Below are 21,736 nucleotides of genomic sequence, written 5' to 3'. Positions count from 1 at the left end.
GGTCTTGTTATTTATTTATTGTGTTAATTTTTTTCCTCATTCTTTTGTTTTCCCTACAACATACACCATGGGACTATGATATAGTGGCAATAACAGAGGCCTGACCCAAAGAAGGGGAGGATTGGGTACTGAATATTCCTGGCTACAAGGTATTCAGGAAAGATAGGGAAGGAAAGAAAGGAGAGGGGTGGCAGTATTGATCAAAGAAACTATTATAGCACTAGAAAGGGATGATGTAGTTGAGGGGTCAAAGACAGAATCTATTTGGTTAGAATTAAGGAACAATAGAGGAATTATTACACTACTGGGTGTGTGCTATAGGCCACCAAATAATGGGAAGGAGATAGAGGCAAACATTTGCAGGCAAATTATAGAAAGATGCAAGAATTATAGAGTAATAATAATGGGGGACAGTAACAGTGTAAAGAGCATGAGGATTCCTGAAACATGTTCAAGAGAACTTTCTGGAACAATGGGCGCTAAATTGGGCCATGTAGCGCCCGTTGTTTCGGCGCTAGACGACATCTCTGACATCCAAGATGGCGGCTTGGATGCGAACGCACGTTTCCTGCGTGACGTGCGCTGGATGTCATCTTGATATAGGAGTTAGCGCAGGTGCAGATAACGAACGCTGGAATCATGTAAAGTAGGCAGAAAATGGATACAATCAGTGTGCAACACTGATTTAAAGTGATAGACACCATTTTGGGACTTAATGCTCAACTCAACGCGCAGTCTTAACCCTCACCATCTGAACGTGTCTTAGAGTGCCTGGAGGACCCCCCCCACCAGCCCTATTTAAAGGGACCATGCAGAATTTACAGGTTAGTGGCTGGATTATTGCGTCTGGCTGCCGAGACATTTGTAACTATTTTTGAAGGTCTCCTAGACTTGAATACTAGGACGCGGGGACATAGCCTAACATTTAGAGCCAGGACGTGCAGGAGTGAAGTTAGGAAATGCTTCTACACGCAAACGGTGGGAGATGTTTGGAACGCTCTTCTGCAAACGGCAGTTGATGCTAGCTCACTTGTGAATTTTAAATCTGAGATTGATAGATTTCTGTAAACCAAGGCTTTCAAGGGATATGGGGCTAAGGCGGGTATATGGAGTTAGGTCACAGGTCCGCATGATCTCATTGAATGATGGAACAAGCTCGAGGGGCTAAATGCCACGGCCACTTGCTGCTTCCTGATATGCGCCACCTTCTCCTGCAAGAAAGCGGGATGAGTGTCTGGGTGATGTGCCTGTCATGGTTGAATAGCTGCCAGTGTGTGTGGCCTGTGAGTTGTGGATGGGTGACTTGAAACAGTGGTAATGTGTAAGGGTGAGAGGAAGCACCTGGTTGGAAGAGTTGAGTACTGATGGAAAGAGTTTGTTGGTATGTTGGTGATGGGGGGGTGTACTGTGTGGTACAGTTGGTGGGAGATGCCACTTGACAGTTGACCTCACTCACCTTGATCTCTCATGTGAAAGCATTGAACTTTATCCAGCACTGCATCCATGTTCATGATGCTGTGCGCCTGACTTTGTACCCTGCTGCCTCCCACTGCCTTTTGGATATATGTCTGGAGGGCCTCTTGCTCCTCCCCCCCCCCCCACTCTGTGGATATAGGATGTCCCTCCTTCTGTCCACCTCTTGCACCAAGTCAGTAGTGCATCAGCAGGGAACCTTGGTGCATGCACTCTCACAGCCTGGTACCAACTCAGATCGGCAGATTGGTGAGGTCTGACGTGCAGACGGGAGGATGTAGGATTTAGTAGTGTGCAACCTTTATTCAATGTTTTAACATAACTCATCAGTGTTTAAACATAGGGATGGGACCTGCATCTGTGTTTTACGTGTGCGATGTCTGATCTCCGTTCAGACTCCATGCTGACAGTAGACTGTTATTTTCAGCAAGTAACAGGTACCAGCTACCTTGAAGAGATTTCTAAGAAATCTAAGAGATTGGGCTGGTCCCTGCTGGTGGAAAGTGCGAATTGCATTGATTCCACGTGCAAGTTCCAGAATGGAACGCTGATTGCAGGTTAGTACTTAGGCCGGCCGAAACTGGCTTCCTGCCTGCGCAGGGTTCATTGGGCACTGTGTAATAGCGCATCACGCTACCTACGCCCAAAACTGGCCCTTATCCAATTTTTTTTTCCCGCCAGTGTGTTTCCAACCCAACCAGGAAGGAAGCAGTGCTGGATCTAGTTCTGGGGAATGAAGTGGGGCAAGTGGAGCATGTTTCAGTGGGGGAACATTTGGGGAACAGTGATCATAATATCATTAGGTTTAGAATAGTTACGGAAAAGGACAAGGAACAATCAAATGTGAAAATGCTTAACTGTGAGTTAAAAAGGGATGTTGCCCAGGTGGATTGGAATCAAAAATTGGTAGGCAAAACAGTAATTGAATAATGGGGGCTTTCAAGGAGGAGTTGGTTCAAGTACAGAGTAGACACATTTCTACAAGGGGGAAGGAAGGGCATCCAAAGCTCAAGCTCCCAGGATGACTAAAGATATAGAGATTAAAATGAAACAGGTAAAGGAGGCTTATGATGATTGTAAGCTTCTTAATGCAGTAGAGAACCAGACTGAATACAGAAAGTACAGAGGAGATCTAAAAAAAGGAATAAGAGGGGCAAAGAGAGAGTATGAGAATAGATTAGGACTAACGTAAAAGGGAACCCAAAAATCTTTTATAAACATATAAATAGTAAAAGCGTAGTCAAAAGGATGGCGTGGGACCGATTTAGGGACAAAAAAGATCTTCTTGTGGCGGCAGAGGGCATGGCTGAGGTACTAAATGAATACTTCGCATCCGTCTTCGCTAGAGAAGAGGATGCTGCCATTGTAGCAGTAAAGGGGGAGGTAGTAGCGATATTGGATAGGATAAAAATAGATAAAAAGGAGATGCTTAAAAGATTGGCAGTACTCAAAGAAGAAAAGTCACCCGGTTCAGATGGGAAGCATCCTAGGTTACTGAGGGAAATAAAGGTGGAAATTGCAGAGGCTGTGGCCACAATCTTCCAATCCTCCTTAGATATGGGGAAGGTGCCCAACCATCTCCAGCTGCTTCATCAATGACCTTCCCTCCATCATAAGGTCAGAAATGGGGATGTTTGCAGATGATTGCGCAGTGTTCAGTTCCATTCGCAACCCCTCAGATAATGAATCAGTCCGAGCCCGCATGCAGCAAGACCTGGACAACATCCAGGCTTGGACTCATAAGTGGCAAGTAACATTCGCACCAGACAAGTGCCAGGCAATGACCATCTCCAACAAGAGAGAATCTAACCACCTCCCCTTGACATTCAACGGCATTACCATCGCCAAATCCCCCACCATCAACATCCTGGGGGTCACCATTGACCAGAAACTTAACTGGACCAGCTATATAAATACTGTGGCTACAAGAGCAGGTGAGAGGCTGGGTATTCTGTGGCGAGTGACTCACCTCCTGACTCCCCAAAGCATTTCCAACATCCACAAGGCACAAGTCAGGAGTGTGATGAAGTACTCTCCACTTGCCTGGATGAGTGCAGCTCCAACAACACTCAAGAAGCTCGACACCATCCAGGACAAAGCAGCCCGCTTGGTTGGCACCCCATCCACCACCATAAACATACACTCCCTTCACCACCGGCGCACAGTGGCTGCAGTGTGTACCATCCACAGGATGCACTGCAGCAACTCGCCAAGGCTTCTTCGACAGCACCTCCCAAACCCACGACCTCTACCACCTAGAAGGACAAGAGCAGCAGGCACATGGGAACAACACCACCTGCATGTTCCCCTCCAAGTCACACACCATCCCGACTTGGAAATATATCGCCGTTCCTTCATCGTCGCTGGGTCAAAATCCTGGAACTCCCTTCCTAACAGCACTGTGGGAGAACCTTCACCACACGGACTGCAGCGGTTCAAGAAGGCGGCTCACCACCACCTTCTCAAGGGCAATTAGGGATGGGCAATAAATGCTGGCCTTGCCAGCGACGCCCACATCCCATGAACAAATAAAAAAAAAGACTGGAGGATTTCAAGTGTTACATCCCTGTTCAAAAAAGAGGATATGGATAAACTCGACAATTACAGGCCAGTCAGCCTATCGTCAGTGGTGAGGAAAATTTTAGAGACAATATCCTGGTACAAAATTCATTGGCACTTGGAAAAGTATGGGCTGAAAATGAAAGTCAGCACAGATTTGTTAAAGGAAAATCAGTTTGACTAACTTGATTGAATTCTTTGATGAAGTAACGGAGAGGGTTGATGAGGGTAGTGCGATTGATGTGTATATGGACTTTCAAAAGGCATTTGATAAAGTACCACATAATAGACTTGATAGCAAAATTAAAGCCCATGGGATTAAAGGGACAGTGGTTGCATTGATACAAAATTAGCTAAGGAACAGAAAGCAGAGAATAGTGGTGAATGGTTGTTTCTCAGACTGAAGGGAAGTATACAGTGGTGTTCCCCAGGGGTCAGTATTAGGACCACTACTCTTTTTGATATATATTAATGACCTGTACTTGGGTATAATGGATATAATTTCAAAGTTTGCAGATGACACAAAATTCGGAAATGTAATAAACAATGTGGAGGATAGTAACAGACTTCAGGAGGACATGGACAGACTGGTGAAATGGGCAGACACATGGCAGATGAAATTTAATGCAGAGAAATTGAAGTGATGCATTTTGGTAGGAAGAATGAGGAGAGGCAATATAAACTAAATGGTATAATTCTAAAGGGGGTGCAGGAACAGAGATACCTGGGGGTGCGCATATACAAATCTTTGAAGGTGACAGGACAAGTTGAGAAGACTGTTAAAAAAGCATATGGGATCCTGGGCTTCATTAATAGAGGCAGAGTACAAAAGCAAAGGAGTTATGCTAAACCTTTATAAAACATTGGTTAGGCCTCAGCTGGAGTATTGTGTTCAATTCTGGGCATCACACTTTAGGAAGGATGTCAAGGCCTTAGAGAGGGTGCAGAAGAGATTTACTAGAATGGTGCCAGGGATGAGGGACTTCAGTTATGTGGAGAGACTGGAGAAGCTGGGGTTGTTCTCCTTAGAAGGTAATAGGGAGATTTGATAGAGGTGTTCAAAATCATGAACAGTTTTGATAGAGTAAATAAGGAGAAACCGTTTCCAGTGGCAGAAGAGTCGGTAACCAGAGGACACAGATATAAGGTGATCGACAAAAGAACCAGAGCCGACATGAGGAAATATTTTTTGTGCAGTGAGTTGTAATGGTCTGGAATGCACTACCTGAAATGGTGGTGGAAGCCGATTTTAATAGCAACTTGCAAAATGGAATTGGATAAATACGTGAAGGGGAAAAATTTACAGGGCTATGGGGGAAGAGATGGGGAGTGGAACTAATTGGATAGCTCTTTCAAAGAGCTGGCACAGGCATGATGGGCTGAATGACCTCCTCCTGTTCTGTACCTACTATGATACTCTGATTATCTCAACTTTGTCATCCAATGGTGCTGTTGCAGGCATATATTCACCATTAATTAAATCATATCTACACAGATTGCTATCCAGTGACCGCCCCCACCCCCGCCCCAACAAACTGCTTGGTTGTGGGACTGCCCCATAATCAAATTGCCTTCCAACACTAACTCTCTAGGCTCATTGAATGCCACTCAAACAAGGTACCAGGGACAGTTTTTTTTTATTCGTTCATGGGATGTGGGCGCGCAGGCGAGGCCAGCATTTATTGCCCATCCCTAATTGCCCTTGAGAAGGTGGTGGTGAGCCGCCTTCTTGAACCGCTGCAGTCTGTGTGGTGAAGGTTCTCCCACAGTGCTGTTAGGAAGGGAGTTCCAGGATTTTGACCCAGCGACGATGAAGGAACGGCGATATATTTCCAAGTCGGGATGACGTGTGACTTGGAGGGGAACGTGCAGGTGGTATTGTTCCCATGTGCCTGCTGCTCTTGTCCTGCTAGGTGGTAGAGGTCGCGGGTTTGGGAGGTGCTGTCAAAGAAGCCTTGGCGAGTTGCTGCAGAGCATCCTGTGGATGGTACACACTGCAGCCACAGTGCGCCGGTGGTGAAGGGAGTGTATGTTTATGGTGGTGGATGGGGTGCCAATCAAGCGGGCAGCTTTGTCCTGGATGGTGTCGAGCTTCTTGAGTGTTGTTGGAGCTGCACTCATCCAGGCAAGTGGACAGTATTCCATCACACTCCTGGCTTGTGCCATGTAGATGGTGGAAAGGCTTTGTGGAGTCAGGAGGTGAGTCAGGAGGTGATTCACTTGCCACAGAATACCCAGCCTCTGACCTGCTCTCGTAGCCACAGTATTTATATGGCTGGTCCAGTTAAGTTTCTGGTCAATGGTGACCCCTCAGGATGTTGATGGTGGGGGATTTGGCGATGGTAATGCCATTGAATGTCAAGGGGAGATGGTTAGACTCTCTCTTGTTGGAGATGGTCATTGCCTGGCACTTGTCTGGCGCGAATGTTACTTGCCACTTATGAGCCCAAGCCTGGATGTTGTCCAGGTCTTGCTGCATGCGGGCTCCGACTGCTTCATTATCTGAGGGGTTGCGAATGGAACTGAACACTGTGCAATCATCAGTGAACATCCCCATTTCTGACGTTATGATGGAGGGAAGGTCACTGATGAAGCAGCTGAAGCTGGTTGGGCCTAGGACACTGCCCTGAGGAACTCCTGCAGCAATGTCCTGGGGCTAAGATGATTGGCATCCAACAACCACTACCATCTTCCTTTGTGCTAGGTATGACTCCAACCACTGGAGAGTTTTCCCCCTGATTCCCATTGACTTCAATTTTACTGGGGCTCCTTGGTGCCACACTCGGTCAAATGCTGCCTTGATGTCAAGGGCAGTCACTCTCACCTCACCTCTGGAATTCAGCTCTTTTGTCCATGTTTGGACCAAGGCTGTAATGAGGTCTGGAGCCGAGTGGTCCTGGCGGAACCCAAACTGAGCATCGGTGTGGAGGTTATTGGTGATTAGGTGCCGCTTGATAGCACTGTCGACAACACCTTCCATTACTTTGCTGATGGTTGATACCTGTGGAACTGTTCCATGAGTCCAAGAGGGGAAAAAAGTTAGATAATGCCTTGTTTAACTACCATCATTTTCTTCTGACAGGTAATAAAGATGAAGGACAGTGTTTAAATTAATTAGGAGAAAGAAAAGAGCAGCCTGTATTATGTTGCATGTCATCACATCTTAAAGCACTTCACAGCCAGTGAATTACTTTTGAAGTGTAGTCACTTCTGTTATGTCGGCAAATACAGCAGCTAATTTGCACACAGCAAGGTCTCAGAAACAACAAATGAGATAAATGATCAAGGTAGTCTGTTTTAGTTATGCTAGTTGAGGGAGAAAAATTGGTCAGGATATTCCCTCTGGTTTTCTTCAAATAGTGCCATGGTACCTCTTACGTCTCTCTGAACAGGCAGACAGAACCTCAATGTAACATTGCTAGGGGGTCGGGGGGGAGGGCGTTATTTGGGCAGTACCTGGATCCGCCAGGTTTCCACCCCGTGTAACAGATAACTCAAATTCCGGTTAGAGGGGAGAGAGGGCAAGTCTTCTACCCATCACTCATGTGAAAAGATAACTTTGGGGTTGTGTCTTGGGGGCAGTGGGGGGAAGCAGGGGGGCACGTTCCTGGGCTTTCCCAGGAATTCTCTCAATGATGTCCTCCTGAGGCCCAGCAGAAGCTATGCCAGCTGAGAAGTAACATATGTTCCATGTTAGGTCTTCTGCAGCCCCAAAAATGCTTCCCTGGTGAGGCAATCGATCCCAGAGGTGATTTTTTGACTTTTAAAGGCCTGCTCTCGTGTCCCTTCAGGCTGTAGAACTTACCTGCTCAGCTCGATATGGGCCTCTTACTTCCCCATTGGAGCAACAGGCTCTCGCTCTGATTTTCCCAGCAGGTTGGGTGGATGCCTCTCTTGCACCTGTACAAGTATGGACACCCCCAGCGACAACTATTTAAATAACACTGTCCCTGCGATTTGGTTCTCGGTCCATGTCCTTGGCTGCAAGCCGATGGGAGCCCTGTTCTGCCACACTTCCAGTTTTGGGACTAATGCTTTTTAGTCACTTCCTTTGTTTCCCCAATTGCTCCAATGTTCAATGTTCCTGTTGTCCTTCACTCTGCAGTTTTTGAAGTGGTGACTGTGACGGGCGATGTCCGAGGAGCTGGAACAGATGCCAATATTTTTGTCACTCTCTTCGGCGAGTATGGGATCACGCCAAAGGTGCACCTGACCAGCAAGTAAGTAAATTGTGTTAAAGAGTTCAGGGCTGTGTGAGAGGGATGCCATGTTTTGTTTCAGGCAGTTATTTAGCTCCCCCCCGTTGAGATGTACAATAGCGTAGCGTCAAACCTTCTCACGGCTAAATCTTGTACTGAGTGCACAAAACTTTCACATTTGCTATAACTTGCAGTTCATTTGCCATTAGTAATAGTTTCAACAAAGACATATAATGAAATAAAGCTGCACTCTCCCCATAGTTTGTTTTTATGTTGGGTGTACCCATTAACATTATATTTTAGGGAAAAAGTTAGCAAAATTTAATCCTGCTATTAAGATGTAATGGCGATGGCTAATGGAATCTAATAATGAAGCTTGGAACACAAATTTATGAGCAAACTCAAAACACAGTTAGATATGTGAGTCAAGAAATTCTGCTACTGGAAGAACTTCCATCTGCCACTTTAATCCTGCCAAAACCCAGAGATGGGGTCATTTAAACAATGGGGCAAGCGCGCATGCCTAGAGAGGTGTAACAGGGGTGCCTGCCCTTAGGAACCAGAGTAGGCTTGGAGTGGCATCCTGCTTGTATTTATAAAATGACTCAAATTGGGATGCAGAAAACACTGTTACCGGGAATTTCCTCTGGGGTTCCCATGATTGGCTGCCATTACTTCAGCAGAAGATCGGTGGGAACTCCATTTATGCATCTATCCCTGAAGTTACAGTGGCCGATCTGGAAATTCCTGGCGTGTATCTCTTTCAGCCTAATATGCATTCTAAAGTTTATATACTACTATCATTCGAACATCAACTAAAGCTACCACAGGTGTGTAATCAATAGTTAATGTGCCTTTCTTTCTTTCTTACACAGTCTCTCTGTTTTCATCCTCTAGTTTTTCTTCAAATATTTTGAAAAACAACCAAATAGATTTTGTTAGAGACTGGGAAAGAAGCATTCTATTATTTGTCTAGTTTAATTGGTACTGATGCAGCCTGGAAAATAACACACACTGCACGTGCTCAGACTAAAGGACCTGCCTTCAACTTACTGAGTCACTGGTCTGGGCAAAAACATTAAATTCAAGCCCAGGCTTTTGGAAGAGGCTGAGGTCCTCAAGTAAAAACTTTAATAAAGCTATTAAGTGATTTTTTTTTAAATTATGTTTATAACTTTATTTTGGTCATTGGAAATTTCAGTTACTGAGAAAAAATTGGCAGTCAAAACATTTTTGCAAAAGCATTTTGAATGATTCCATTCGTTCATGACAGTGAAATGTTGACATATTTAGATAAGGTTTTCCCATGGTAATGTTTTTAACTAGGTTCTTTCATTGTGACATGACATAAGGGTTTCCTACTAAAAAAACATTACTCAGGAAGTAAGGCTAATGTGTACAGGAAGTGTGTGCTATATGCAAGATTTTTAATAACTTACTCCATGGAGACACTTTGTGGTAAGTACATTATGATAGTTGACATAGTAAGACTGAGTGGGAAATGTTGACATGGCAATTTAACAATGACAATGCCCAACACTGACAACAAGAAGTAAGGCTCCTTACACAAGATACACTAGCTCCACTGAGTTCTTGTGCCAACTGCAAGTAGCTTCCAGACATGAGTTGAAAAGGGGAAGAGGTGGTTTGAAATGAAAAAGAATTGGATTTATCAGATCAAAGGTGCAAAATGACGAGAGAATAATGTGTTTATTCTGCTAATTGAAAGCACTGATTACAAGAATGTAACTTTCAGGGTACAGGTTGAAAATGAACTTTGTATATGAGAAAGTGACTGTTAAATACATGCCACAGTTATGAAATATTTAATGTTTTGAAAGAATGTTCCTCTGCTATAATGACGATCTTAACCTAACTTTATTTATCCATTTCTACAGCACAGAGAAGAGGTATCCACTGACATTTTAGATTCACTCTCAGCAAACAGAAGGAGAAAGATACTGAATTTGACTGTTTAGATGTGTTTGTGTTGGTTTGCAGGAAAATACATGAGATTCTAGACCTGTTTTGCAATGTTTTGTCTTTTGAAGTGTAATGCGAAACAGTTCATTGCTACAGCACTCATCTCACTCTGTGTACCATCACACCCGTGCACATTATGTGTTTTTTATGTAGGTGTGTATACATATACCGAATTAAAATCGGGGCTTTTCCATCAATTTCTCATCCCATCTGTGTAACAAGCAGCTTGTGCTCTATTCTCCCCACAGTTTTGGGTACTTTTCTCCCTCCCTTTAGATTTTTGGACCATGCATCTTTCCTTGGCCGAGAGGGAGACAGACAATCCGCACCCAGACCACTATTGATGCAACTCTGTTGTCTGCTGCTAGAAAATGCACGGCAGTGGCTTGGGGAGGGGAAAACTCATTCTTTGATTTTTTTTTTCTCCCTTCTGTCTCTCCCTTTGACATCTCCCTGCAACCAGATGGCTGAGATCAAGTTCTCACCATATTGGCAATTTTGGTAGAAACTTGCAACCTATCACTCTGGCACCGAGTCTTGGTGCAGAAATGCACAGCATGAATGGATAACCAATTGTCTAAATACTATTGATTTGGGAGAATTTATTTATTTTTGATCCATCTTTTTGAAATGATTTTATTTCCCCTTAGTCTATTGGCAGTCTCCTTATGTTGTTCATCATCTATGGGGAAACTAGGGGAACATCTTGCTACCAGGCCTCAGCCAGGGTAATTGTGAGACCAGCCAGAGAAGGAAGGAGGTACACAAATGGATCATGGATGACTCCACCTCCTTATAGTAAACTAGCTAAAAGCAGGAACTCAGGAGCACACCACTCCCTGGAACCATGTATTGGTGCTCCAACCTCATCCTTGCTGTTTCCATGCTTTTCCCGTCTCGTTTTCTCCTCTTAACCTTCTTCTGAAGATTTTGACTCCTGACGTGGTACAAATACCAGTAGGGTTTTTCCAAGTGGCCATTTCTCATGTGTGAGCCTAGGCGATGAGTGTCGTATGGTTGTTAGAAGTTGATAAACATCACAGTGGAGCCTGATCCTGTTGTCACCCCACATCAACACGGTTACAATTTCCAGCAGGGGTCACTTGATCAGAACCATTCTTTGATCCTGGATATTAAGTTTAAGTTTGACAAACCATTGCAAAAAGGATGGAATATCATGTATCTTCAGATGTAACAGGATGATTACCAACCCAATGTTCTGTTGGCTATTTGAGATGTAAGAAAACACATGACAATCTAGACCCTCTTATCATGCGCTGTTAAAGAAACAGTGGCTCCTTCTATTGACTTGTGATGCCATTCTATTATCAGTGTTTTGTTCTTTTTAATTGCACTCTAAACGCTGCATTATGACATTCTCAGTGCCAACTAATGTTCGAATCACAATATATTGCCGGAATGTATAGCAGCAACAATCTACGGCAAGGAATTGTTGTCCTGTTGTGCACTGAGGGCATTTTGGATTTACCATTAGGAACAAAAAGGTCCTACTGATCGGATGACTGGAGCAGCTGCCCATTTTGTTTGTTATATGTCACCAATTATTCTGTCATTAATGGGATCTCTTGAATTTATTTTACAATTTATTTTATTGGCACTTTTAAAAAATATTTTTTTTAATTTATTCTCCATCCTGCTCAATGTCTCCTCCTTTGGTCTTCATGAGTAATCAATCCTACTTCCAACACCTCTGCCAATGCTGGGGTACATTGATACACCAAGGAAATGTATTACTGCCTGTTATGCTCACTAAATGTAAAGGGCAAGGAAAGTCTTTCAAAGTACTTTCCCCCAACTCTCTTTATCATCACATATATTTGTTCTCTGTCCAAAAATGTAAAGCAACAGCCTGGTGGAGGCCTGTTACTTGGGTCTCCTGCCCTATTCAGCCACTTCATGATGCAACCTATGGGGACAGGGCACACGAATCATGGAGCAGTCCCATTCACTGTAATGGGGCTGACACTTTGGATCAACCTGGAAGCCATTACAGAGCTGCCAGCCCTAGAAACCTCAAATAAAAACAGAAAATGCTGGAAATACTCTGCAAGTCAGGCAGCATCTGTGGAGAAAGAAACAGAGTTAACGTTTCAGGTCGATGACCTTTCGTCAGAACCTAGATACTTCTCTACTTGCTGAGTATGCAGTTGTAGCTAGCCTGTAGAGAATGTTTTGAGGATGAGATGGTTTTGGAGCAGTTAATAGGCTGGTCTAAAGAGTCAGTTCCTACTGCATTGAATGGAGTCACTCTATGTACGTGTCCCTCCTTATAAGATACATAAGAGTGACAGAAAGGAAGCAGAGATATGAAAAGGTGGGTCTCCATGAAGCTACTGGAGTAATACTATTCTAGACAATTAACAAATACATATGTTGCTATATTCTTTTTAGAGAGAGATAGAATCATAGACTCTTACAGCACAGAAGGAAGCCATTTGGCTTGTCGAGCCTGTGCTGGCTCTTTGGAAGATAAGAACATAAAAACATAAGAAATAGGAGCAGGAGTAGGCCATACGGCCCCTCGAGCATGCTCCTCCATTCAATAAGATCATGGCTGATCTTCGACCTCAACTCTACTTTCCCGCCCAATTCCCATATCCCTTGATTCCCCTCGGGTCCAAAAATCTATCGATCTCAGTCTTGAATATACTCAATGACTCAGCATCCACAGCCCTCTGGGGTAGGGAATTCCAAAGATTCACAACCCTCTGAGAGAAGACATTTCTCCTCAGCTCAGTCCTAAATGGCCGACCCCTTATCCTGAGACTATATAGAATCATAGAATCATAGAAGTTTACAACATGGAAACAGGCCCTTCGGCCCAACATGTCCATGTCGCCCAGTTTATACCACTAAGCTAGTCCTAATTGCCTGCACTTGGCCCATATCCCTCTTTACCCATCTTACCCATGTAACTGTCCAAATGCTTTTTAAAAGACAAAATTGTACCCGCCTCTACTACTGCCTCTGGCAGCTCGTTCCAGACACTCACCACCCTTTGAGTGAAAAAATTGCCCCTCTGGACCCTTTTGTATCTCTCCCCTCTCACCTTAAATCTATGCCCCCTCGTTATAGACTCCTCTACCTTTGGGAAAAGATTTTGACTATCTACCTTATCTATGCCCCTCATTATTTTATAGACTTCTATAAGATCACCCCTAAACCTCCTACTCTCCAGGGAAAAAAGTCCCAGTCTATCCAACCTCTCCCTATAAGTCAAACCATCAAGTCCCGGTAGCATCCTAGTAAATCTTTTCTGCACTCTTTCTAGTTTAATAATATCCTTTCTATAATAGGGTGACCAGAACTGTACACAGTATTCCAAGTGTGGCCTAACTAATGTCTTGTACAACTTCAACAAGACATCCCAACTCCTGTATTCAATGTTCTGACCAATGAAACCAATGATTATACTGCCTCTCAATGTTGTTCCTCCCAAAGTACATCATTTCCCACTTATCCACATTGAATTGCATCTGCCAAGTGTCTGCCCATTTCACCAGACTGTCTATGTCCTCCTGATGTCTGCTGCTATCCTCCTCACCATTTACTATGTTGCCAAGTTTTGTATCATCAGCAAACCTCGAAATTATACCCTCTATACCCAAGTCCAGGTCATTTATACATAACAAGAAAAGCAATGGTTCTAATATCGACCCCTGGGGAACACCACTGCATACTTCTCTCCAGTCAGAAAAACATCCCTTCACCACTATTCTCTGCCTCCTATCCCTTAGCCAATTACATACCCAAGTTACCACCATCCCTTTAATACCATGTGCTTCTATAGGGTAGGTATAAACCTTGAACAGAAAGTGCGCTATTAGACTTTCCTTCATCTTTAACATATGTTTATGCAAGTCCTGACTGCGTCACTCTATTGACCTTAGAATTATAGAATCATAGAAATTTATGCCACAGAAGGGGGCCATTCAGCCCATTGTGTCCGTGCCGGCCGAAAAAGAGTCATCCAGCCTAATCCCACTTTCTAGCTCCTGGTCCGTAGCCTTGTAGGTTGCGGCATCTTAAGTGCACATCCAAGTACCCTTTAAATGAGTTGAGGGTTTCTGCCTCTATCATCCTTCCATGCAATGAGTTCCAGACCCCTATCTTCCTCTGGGTGAAAAATGTTTTCCTCAACTCCCCTCTATTCCTTCTACCAATTACTTTAAATCTATGCCCCCTGGTTATTGACCCCTCTGCTAAGGGAAATAGGTCTTTCCTGCCCACTCTATCTAGGCCCCTTAATTTTATACACCTCAATTAAATCACCCCTCAGCTTCCTCTGTTCCAAAGAAAACAACCCCAGCCTATCCAATCTTTCCTCATAGCTAAAATTCTCCAATCCTCGTAAATCTCCTCTGTACCTTCTAAAGTGCAATCATATCTTTGCTGTAATGTGGTGACCAGAACTGTACGCAGTACTCAAGCTGTGGCCTAACTAGTGTTTTGTACAGTTCTAGCATAACCTCCCTGCCCCAACCCCACTCTCACTGCAATTTTCCACTGTCTTTCAAAAAGGTCAGATTTGTCAATCCAAACCACAAAAAGCCATGATAAGAGGCTAGCAAATTATGTATTGAAATATACAAGAGATGACATTAACTCTTTGTTGCCTATTTTTTCTCAGAATGTCCAGATTTTGCTGTTGAGAAAATGCATGAGATTTTAGACGGATTTATCAGGATTTGGTTGACCTTTGGATGAAGAAAGCTGTGGACAGAAGCCGAGCTGGACTATCCAAAAGCCACTGAAGCTGATAAAACGATGAAATACCATGAATCTTCTGCAATTCCTACAGCTGCTGCTGGCGGCGGCTGATATTTTCTTTTTCTTCAGCGACTTGGAAGAAAAAAAATACATGAAATTTTAGACCGATTCATCATGTATGTCCTTCGGGCATTCTGTAACACTCTGGTTATTGGGTCCGGGAGGTGCAGATCATGATCAATGGAATGGAATGCCATGTATCTTTTTTTAAGTGTTCAATTGATAAACAAATAAAACTCTGTTGAAAAAAAAATGCCCATGTGCATAATCCTTACAGGTGAGTGCTACGGGCAAACTCACCTGCTGGAGCCTGGCTTACAACTTTTATATTGTTTTCCATTTAAAGTCTTACTCATTTAATAACGTACATGTTAAAGATAATGAGTAATCTCAAAAAAGAACAGAACTATAACAATTATCCTCATAGCTACTATGAATCTCAAAAATAGGAGAGAAAGATGACCGATTTTAATAAATAAAATATCAGTGAGAATATCTATTCATAAAATAAAACATTTTTGAAATATAACCTGTATCAATTGTTTTGGTAATCAAGATTTGGATAATTGTCAGGTAAAGAAAGTTAGTCATTTCTACCCATTTAAATGTTTCTTTTTTAATTAAGTTAAAGTATGATTGACTGGCATGAGGAATAGAAAATGTCAAACTACTGCAGTAGGATCTGTTGTTCTGAGGTTGCAGCTGAGGCACATTGTTGGGACAGAGTGGAGGGAATTAACCCATGGTGTACCTGGTGTAACAGTGCTTGATGCTGGTACCAACATTACAGAAAAACTATTTTACAAACTCATCATTGGAAGTGGAAACATTTAAAAGATTATGCATTCCCAATTGTCTTTGGTCAATTCAGTGTTCATCAAGGCAATCTACACCCTCTGTAATCTACAATCTATAGTCATCTACAATCTCTGTAATGGCTATAACCATCTAGATCTCACCTTTGGGATTGTTCAAAAGTGTGATTACTAAAAAAGAATTGATGGTCCCCCAAATTATCATCTTTTACCAAGTCTAAACCAGACAAGTAGTGGGAAAAAGCATGGCAGAATCCGGGACCATGACTTGTCTTCTAAAGCTTGCTTTGCTCATGACAACAAATCATCAAAATCCTTTATAAACTCAGCAACTAACGCCTCCACGTAGAGATGAGTAAGGAAAAGCATACTTTCATCTCTAAAACCAAACATTTATTGGTGAGTTTACATCTTTCAAATTTCCAGATACTCCATTTATAAACCAGTTACACCCCTAACTGACTCCCTGGTTCGCAGCCATTTTGGATGCTGGGAGCTGACCCCACAAAAGTATCTGTCACGCAAGATCTACTTTCAGGTTTTCCCCTGTAATTTTTTTTTTAAAAGCAGGAAAGGGATGTGCTACTCCATGCAAAAGAAAAATCATGTGGGTAATTCACAAAAATCGCAAAGATGAAGGAGGTCATTCAGGTTATCTATCTCATCCTTCCATAGAAACCTATGGTCACTCCCATCACAGCATCCAACTGCCTCTTGAACAACTCCAGGCTTCTTACCTGCAGTAGCCTACCCGAAGACCATTCCAGGTCTGGATAGCTCTTTCCACAAATAAATACTTCCTGAACTTGCTTTTTATCAGTTTGTATCTATGTTCCCTTATTCTGCACTATAGGACCATAGAAGTTTATAGCATAGAAGGAGGCCATTCAGCCCATCATGTCTGTGCTGACTCTTTGCTGGAGCAATCCAAAAGTAATCCCACTGCTCTGCTCTCTTCCCATGAACCCGTATCTTCCTTTGCTTCAAATATTCACCTACTCTTCCCTTAAAGGATGCAATGGTTGCTGTCTCAACTACTTCCTGTGGTAAAGCAGTCCATGCTTTAGTAACTCTCTGCAACAATAAATTTCTCCTAATCTTTTCCCTCATTCTCTTTGTAACAATTTTAAATTGATGACCCTCATCATTGATTCCCCTTCTTGAAGAAATTCCCTGCAGACATGGTTTAACTTCAAATAGTGTTCAGGATTAACCCCTTCTATTTCCACTTATTATTATATAAACTTCTATAAGATTCCTTGACTGAAGAGTCCAAGTTTTTCTAACTTTTCCTCATAATTCAGTCATTTGAAACTAGTAATCAGCCTTGTCCACTTCCAGGAGTTGGAATATTTATCTTGTGCTTTGTTGACCAGAAAGAATGGCAGTATTCAAGATGTGGCCTGACTAGAGCATTAAACACCTTCAGCAATATAGCTCAGCGTTCTTTTTGCTATTCTGCATTGGCTGGACAGGGAGAGGATTGAATCAACTCTCACTCCCAGAAACCTGCCATGTGATATGAAACCAAATAAAAGTTGTAAATCCAGGACACAGTGGAGGGAATTCTCCTCAGGAAAGGGAGTATTGCCCAGAAATTACTGACGTTGATGCCAGCAGATGAACACTTAATGCCTTCATATATCATTCCTCTGTTTGTTATTTTTTGCAGAGGTATAAACCTATCTGAAATAAATAGACTAAAACCTGTGTTCAAATAGCAGGCCAAGGAATGTCATACGAACACATTAAGTGTTCACCCGCTAATATCATCAGCAGACATTTCTGTACCATCTTTACTTATCAACTTTGATTGGCTTCAATATGTTTCGGGGATATTAAATTTGAAAATGTATGAAAGTCTTCTGAATGGAACAAGACAAGATAAAAAAGAAAAAATATGATTTTTTACATTATATTTGAATGCAAATCTAAAAGATTGCTTTAGCTATTTGCCAAATGCTTTTGTAAGCTGGGTTTTGGTGAATGCAACATTTTTGGAAGTAACATGGAATGCGGCCAAGACTTGCATCCACTTGGGTAAAAGTTGCATGTCTTCTCAAGTTTGCCTGCTGGTTCCAACAAACCAATTTCAAATTTTACTTTTTTAAAATTACTTTCTATTAAAACATTTCGCCTGATGTGTGCATTGCAGAAGTAGAACGGCCTTTGAGAAAAACAAAACTGATGTTTTCCGAGTCAAGACCAATAACGTGGGGCCAATAAAAAAAATAAGGTATTGATATGTCTCCCTTCAATATTTTCTATTTTTTTTCTTCTTGCCAATTTTCTTCCCTCCTGAAGGCATGGTATCCTTGCTGAAGAGCGCTTTCACTAGTCAATCGCTGCTACCTCACTTACGTGACCATTATTTGTGCGTAAAACTTGACAGTGAACATTAATAGACTATTCCATCGCGAGGCCATCACAGCTAAGTCAGTCCTATCTTCGACCAACATGCTCACACACATGTACTTTCGACAGGGTCAGTGGGTACTCATCAAGAGTGGGAACCGTGGCCAATTTCCCCCCACTCCCCTAAACATAGGAGGGCATTGATCAACTGTAGTATCTCTAGTGCTGCCCCTGCTGAGCACATAGCAGTGACTAAACTGGGATCATTCTGATCTGTCTGGCATTTTATTTCAAAGATATCTTCTCCAATGTGGTTAAGTGGCTAAAGGCATTGGCTGGTATAGAACTACAACTTATAGACCACATAGTCCAAGGAACAGCACTTATGGGACTGTACTCCAGCAAGAAGCCAACAGTCTCAGGAAAGAAAAATAGCAGAGAAAGATTGGAGTCAAAAAACGTTACCAACCAAAGTGTATCCATGTTGTCTGTCTTTGGCAATGATTATCCCTCTAGTTGTCTTTTACTCAACAGCCTGTATGGTATGCTTTCCCCATTGCTATGTACTAGGATCGAACATGACAATACAGGAATGAGTGCCAGCTGGTTCTTGGATCGGTTAGTGATCACCGACATGAACCGCCCCCACCTCCGTTATTACTTCCCCTGTAACCAATGGCTCAGCAAAGAGGAGGGAGATGGACTCTACGTACGGGACCTGCTAGGAAGTCTGAATCCAATGGACGTACCCAAATGTAAGCCACGTGTCTCTTTAATTACTGCACTAGAACATACGGAAGCATTCAACAAAAAAAAAGCCATTCAGCCCATCCAAGCCTGCCCCTTCCACAGACCATATACAGTCTGGTTTATCATGGACTTTATCTCTCTTAAAATCTCCCAAGGAAAGATTCTCCAAAGTTACTTCAGCTTCTCAAAGGCAATCAAAACAAAACTTGAGAATATCATAGAATTATAGAATAATATAACACAGAAGGAGGCTATTCGGCCCATCGTGCCTGTGCCGGCTCTCTGGAAGAGCTACCAATTAGTCCCACTCCCCTGCTCTTCCCCCATAGCCCTGCAAACTTTTTGTTTACAAGTATATATCCAATTCCCTTTTGACAGTCACTATTGAATGTGCTTGCACCACCTTCTCAGGCAGTGCATTCCAGATCATAACGACTAGCTGCGTAAAAAAATGTTTCCACATCTCCTCTCCGGCTTTTTTGCCAATTCACTTAAATCTGTGTCCTCTAGTTACCGACCATCCTGCCAGTGGAAAAAGTTTCTCCCTATCTAGTCTATCAAAACCCCTCATAATTTTGAACACCTCTATTAAATCTCCCCTTAACCTTCTTTTCTCTAAGGAGAACAATCCCAGCTTCTCTAGTCTCTCCACATAACTGAATTCCGTCATCCCTGGCACCATTCGGGTAAATCTTCTCTGCACCCTCTCCAAGGCCTTGACATCCTTCCTAAAGTGTGGTGCTCAGCATTGGACACAATACTCCAGCTGAGGTCTAACCAGTGATTTATAAAGGTTTACCATAACTTCCTTAAAGTTATCTACTAAACTTTATCTACATTATACATCCTAGACCTTGGCATGACATTTACTTTGTCCCAACAGCTCAGGAACCATTATAAAATCAGCCTTGTAACTCTTTGCTAACTATCTGTTATGATAATGAGTAAAATATAAATGAGTGCATGTTACAAGTAGGGTAAAACATGCGTTGTATAGAATCATAGAATCATAGAAAGGTTACAGCACAGAAGGAGGCCATTTGGCCCATCAAGTCCGCGCCGGCTCGATGCAAGAGCAATCCAGCTGGTCCCACTCCCCTGCCCTATCCCCATAGCCCTGCAAATTTTTTCCTTTCAAGTACTTATCCAGGTCCCTTTTGAAGGCCATGATTGAATCTGCCTCCATCACCCCCTCAGGCAATGCATTCCAGATCCTAACCACTCGCTGTGTAAGATATTTTTTCCTCATGTCACCTTTGGTTCTGTTGCCAATCACCTTAAGTCTATCTCCTCTAGTTCTTGACCCTTCTGCCAATGGGAACAATTTCTCTCTATCTACTCTGTCTAGACCGTTCATGATTTTGAATACCTCTGTCAAATCTCCTCGCAACCGTCTCTGTTCCAAGGAGAACGACCCCAGCTTCTCCAGTCTATCCACGTAACTAGAGTCCCTCATCCCTGGAATCATTCTAGTAAATCTCTTCTGCACCCTCTCTAAGGCCCTCACATCTTTCCTAAAGTGCGGTGCCCAGAACTGGAGACAATACTCCAGTTGTGACCGAACCAGTGTTTTATAAAGGTTCATCATGACTTCCATACTAGGACTACTGCTTTTCTTGATATATATTAATGACTTGGACTTGGGTGTACAGGGCACAATTTCAAACTTCCATACTTTTGTACGGTATGCCTCTATTTATAAAGCCCAGGATCCCGTATGCTTTTTTAACCGCTTTCTCAACCTGCCCTGCCACCTTCAACAATTTGTGCACATATACCCCCAGTTCTCTCTGTTTTTGTACCCCTTTTAGAGTTGTGTCCTCTAGTTTATATTGCCTCTCCTCGTTCTTCCTACCGAAATGTATCACATCATGTTTTTCTGTGTTAAACGTCATCTGCCATGGGTCTGCCCATTCCACCAGCCTGTCTATGTCCTCTTGAAGTCTATCACTATCCTCCTCACTATTTACTATCCTTCCAAGTTTTGTGTCATCTCCAAATTTTGAAATTGTGCCCTGTACACCCAAGTCCAAGTCATTAATATACATCAAGAAAAGCAGTGGTCCTAGTACCAATCCCTGGGGAACACCACTGTACACCTCCCTCCAGTCGGAAAAACAACCGTTCACCACTACTCTCTGCTTCCTGTCCCTTAGCCAATTCTGTATCTGTAAGCCTACCATGCGGCACTTTATCAAACGCCTTTTGAAAGTCCATATACACCACATCAACTGCATTGCCCTCATCTACCCTCTCTGTTACCTCATCAAAAACTCTATCAAATTAGTTAAAAACGATTTGCCTTTAACAATTCCATGCTGACTTTCCCTAATCAATCCACACTCGTCCAAGTGACTGTTAATTCTGTCCCGTATTATCATTTCTAAAAGTTTCCCCATCACTGAGGTTAAACTGACTGTCCTATAGTTTCTGGGTTTATCCTTACACCCTTTTTCGAACAAGGGCGTAACATTTGCAATTCTCCAGTCCTCTGGCACCACCCCCGTGTATGGTGCATGTATTGTTATACAATCCAGTCACTGTTTTGTGATGCGTCTCGTCCCTATTTATATTAAGTGCATTTCATTTTGCAAAAATGGCAGCTCCAACAATGCAGCACTCTTTCAGTACTGCACGGAAGTGCCACCCTAAATTATATGCTCAAATCCTGAAGGGGCTGAACCCAAAATCTTCAGACTCAGAGATGAGAGTGCTACCAACTGAGTCAAGCTGACAAGTTTCTCCAGTCTGTTAAACTTAGTTACAGACTGCGTTTATGTTCAAAATGTCTTGGAAGGGCAGTAATAGAGC

At 42.9% G+C, this 21,736-nt stretch overlaps 1 protein-coding gene across 1 annotated transcript in view; it reads left to right on the top strand.

Moving 5' to 3' along the window:
- Positions 1 to 430: 430 nt before the first annotated feature.
- Positions 431 to 21,736, top strand: part of LOC137308557 (lipoxygenase homology domain-containing protein 1-like) — a 48,184-nt gene continuing 26,878 nt past the window's right edge. The window contains exons 1-5 of the mRNA XM_067979180.1: positions 431 to 577; positions 1,901 to 2,030; positions 8,138 to 8,252; positions 17,976 to 18,056; positions 18,746 to 18,930. Coding sequence (XP_067835281.1) covers positions 431 to 577; positions 1,901 to 2,030; positions 8,138 to 8,252; positions 17,976 to 18,056; positions 18,746 to 18,930 — 658 coding nt within the window. The remainder of the gene's footprint in view (positions 578 to 1,900; positions 2,031 to 8,137; positions 8,253 to 17,975; positions 18,057 to 18,745; positions 18,931 to 21,736) is intronic.

Source organism: Heptranchias perlo, chromosome 1, assembly GCF_035084215.1.
Source record: "Heptranchias perlo isolate sHepPer1 chromosome 1, sHepPer1.hap1, whole genome shotgun sequence".
Lineage (NCBI taxonomy): Eukaryota > Metazoa > Chordata > Chondrichthyes > Hexanchiformes > Hexanchidae > Heptranchias > Heptranchias perlo.
This window is presented reverse-complemented; position numbering and strand designations above follow the sequence as displayed.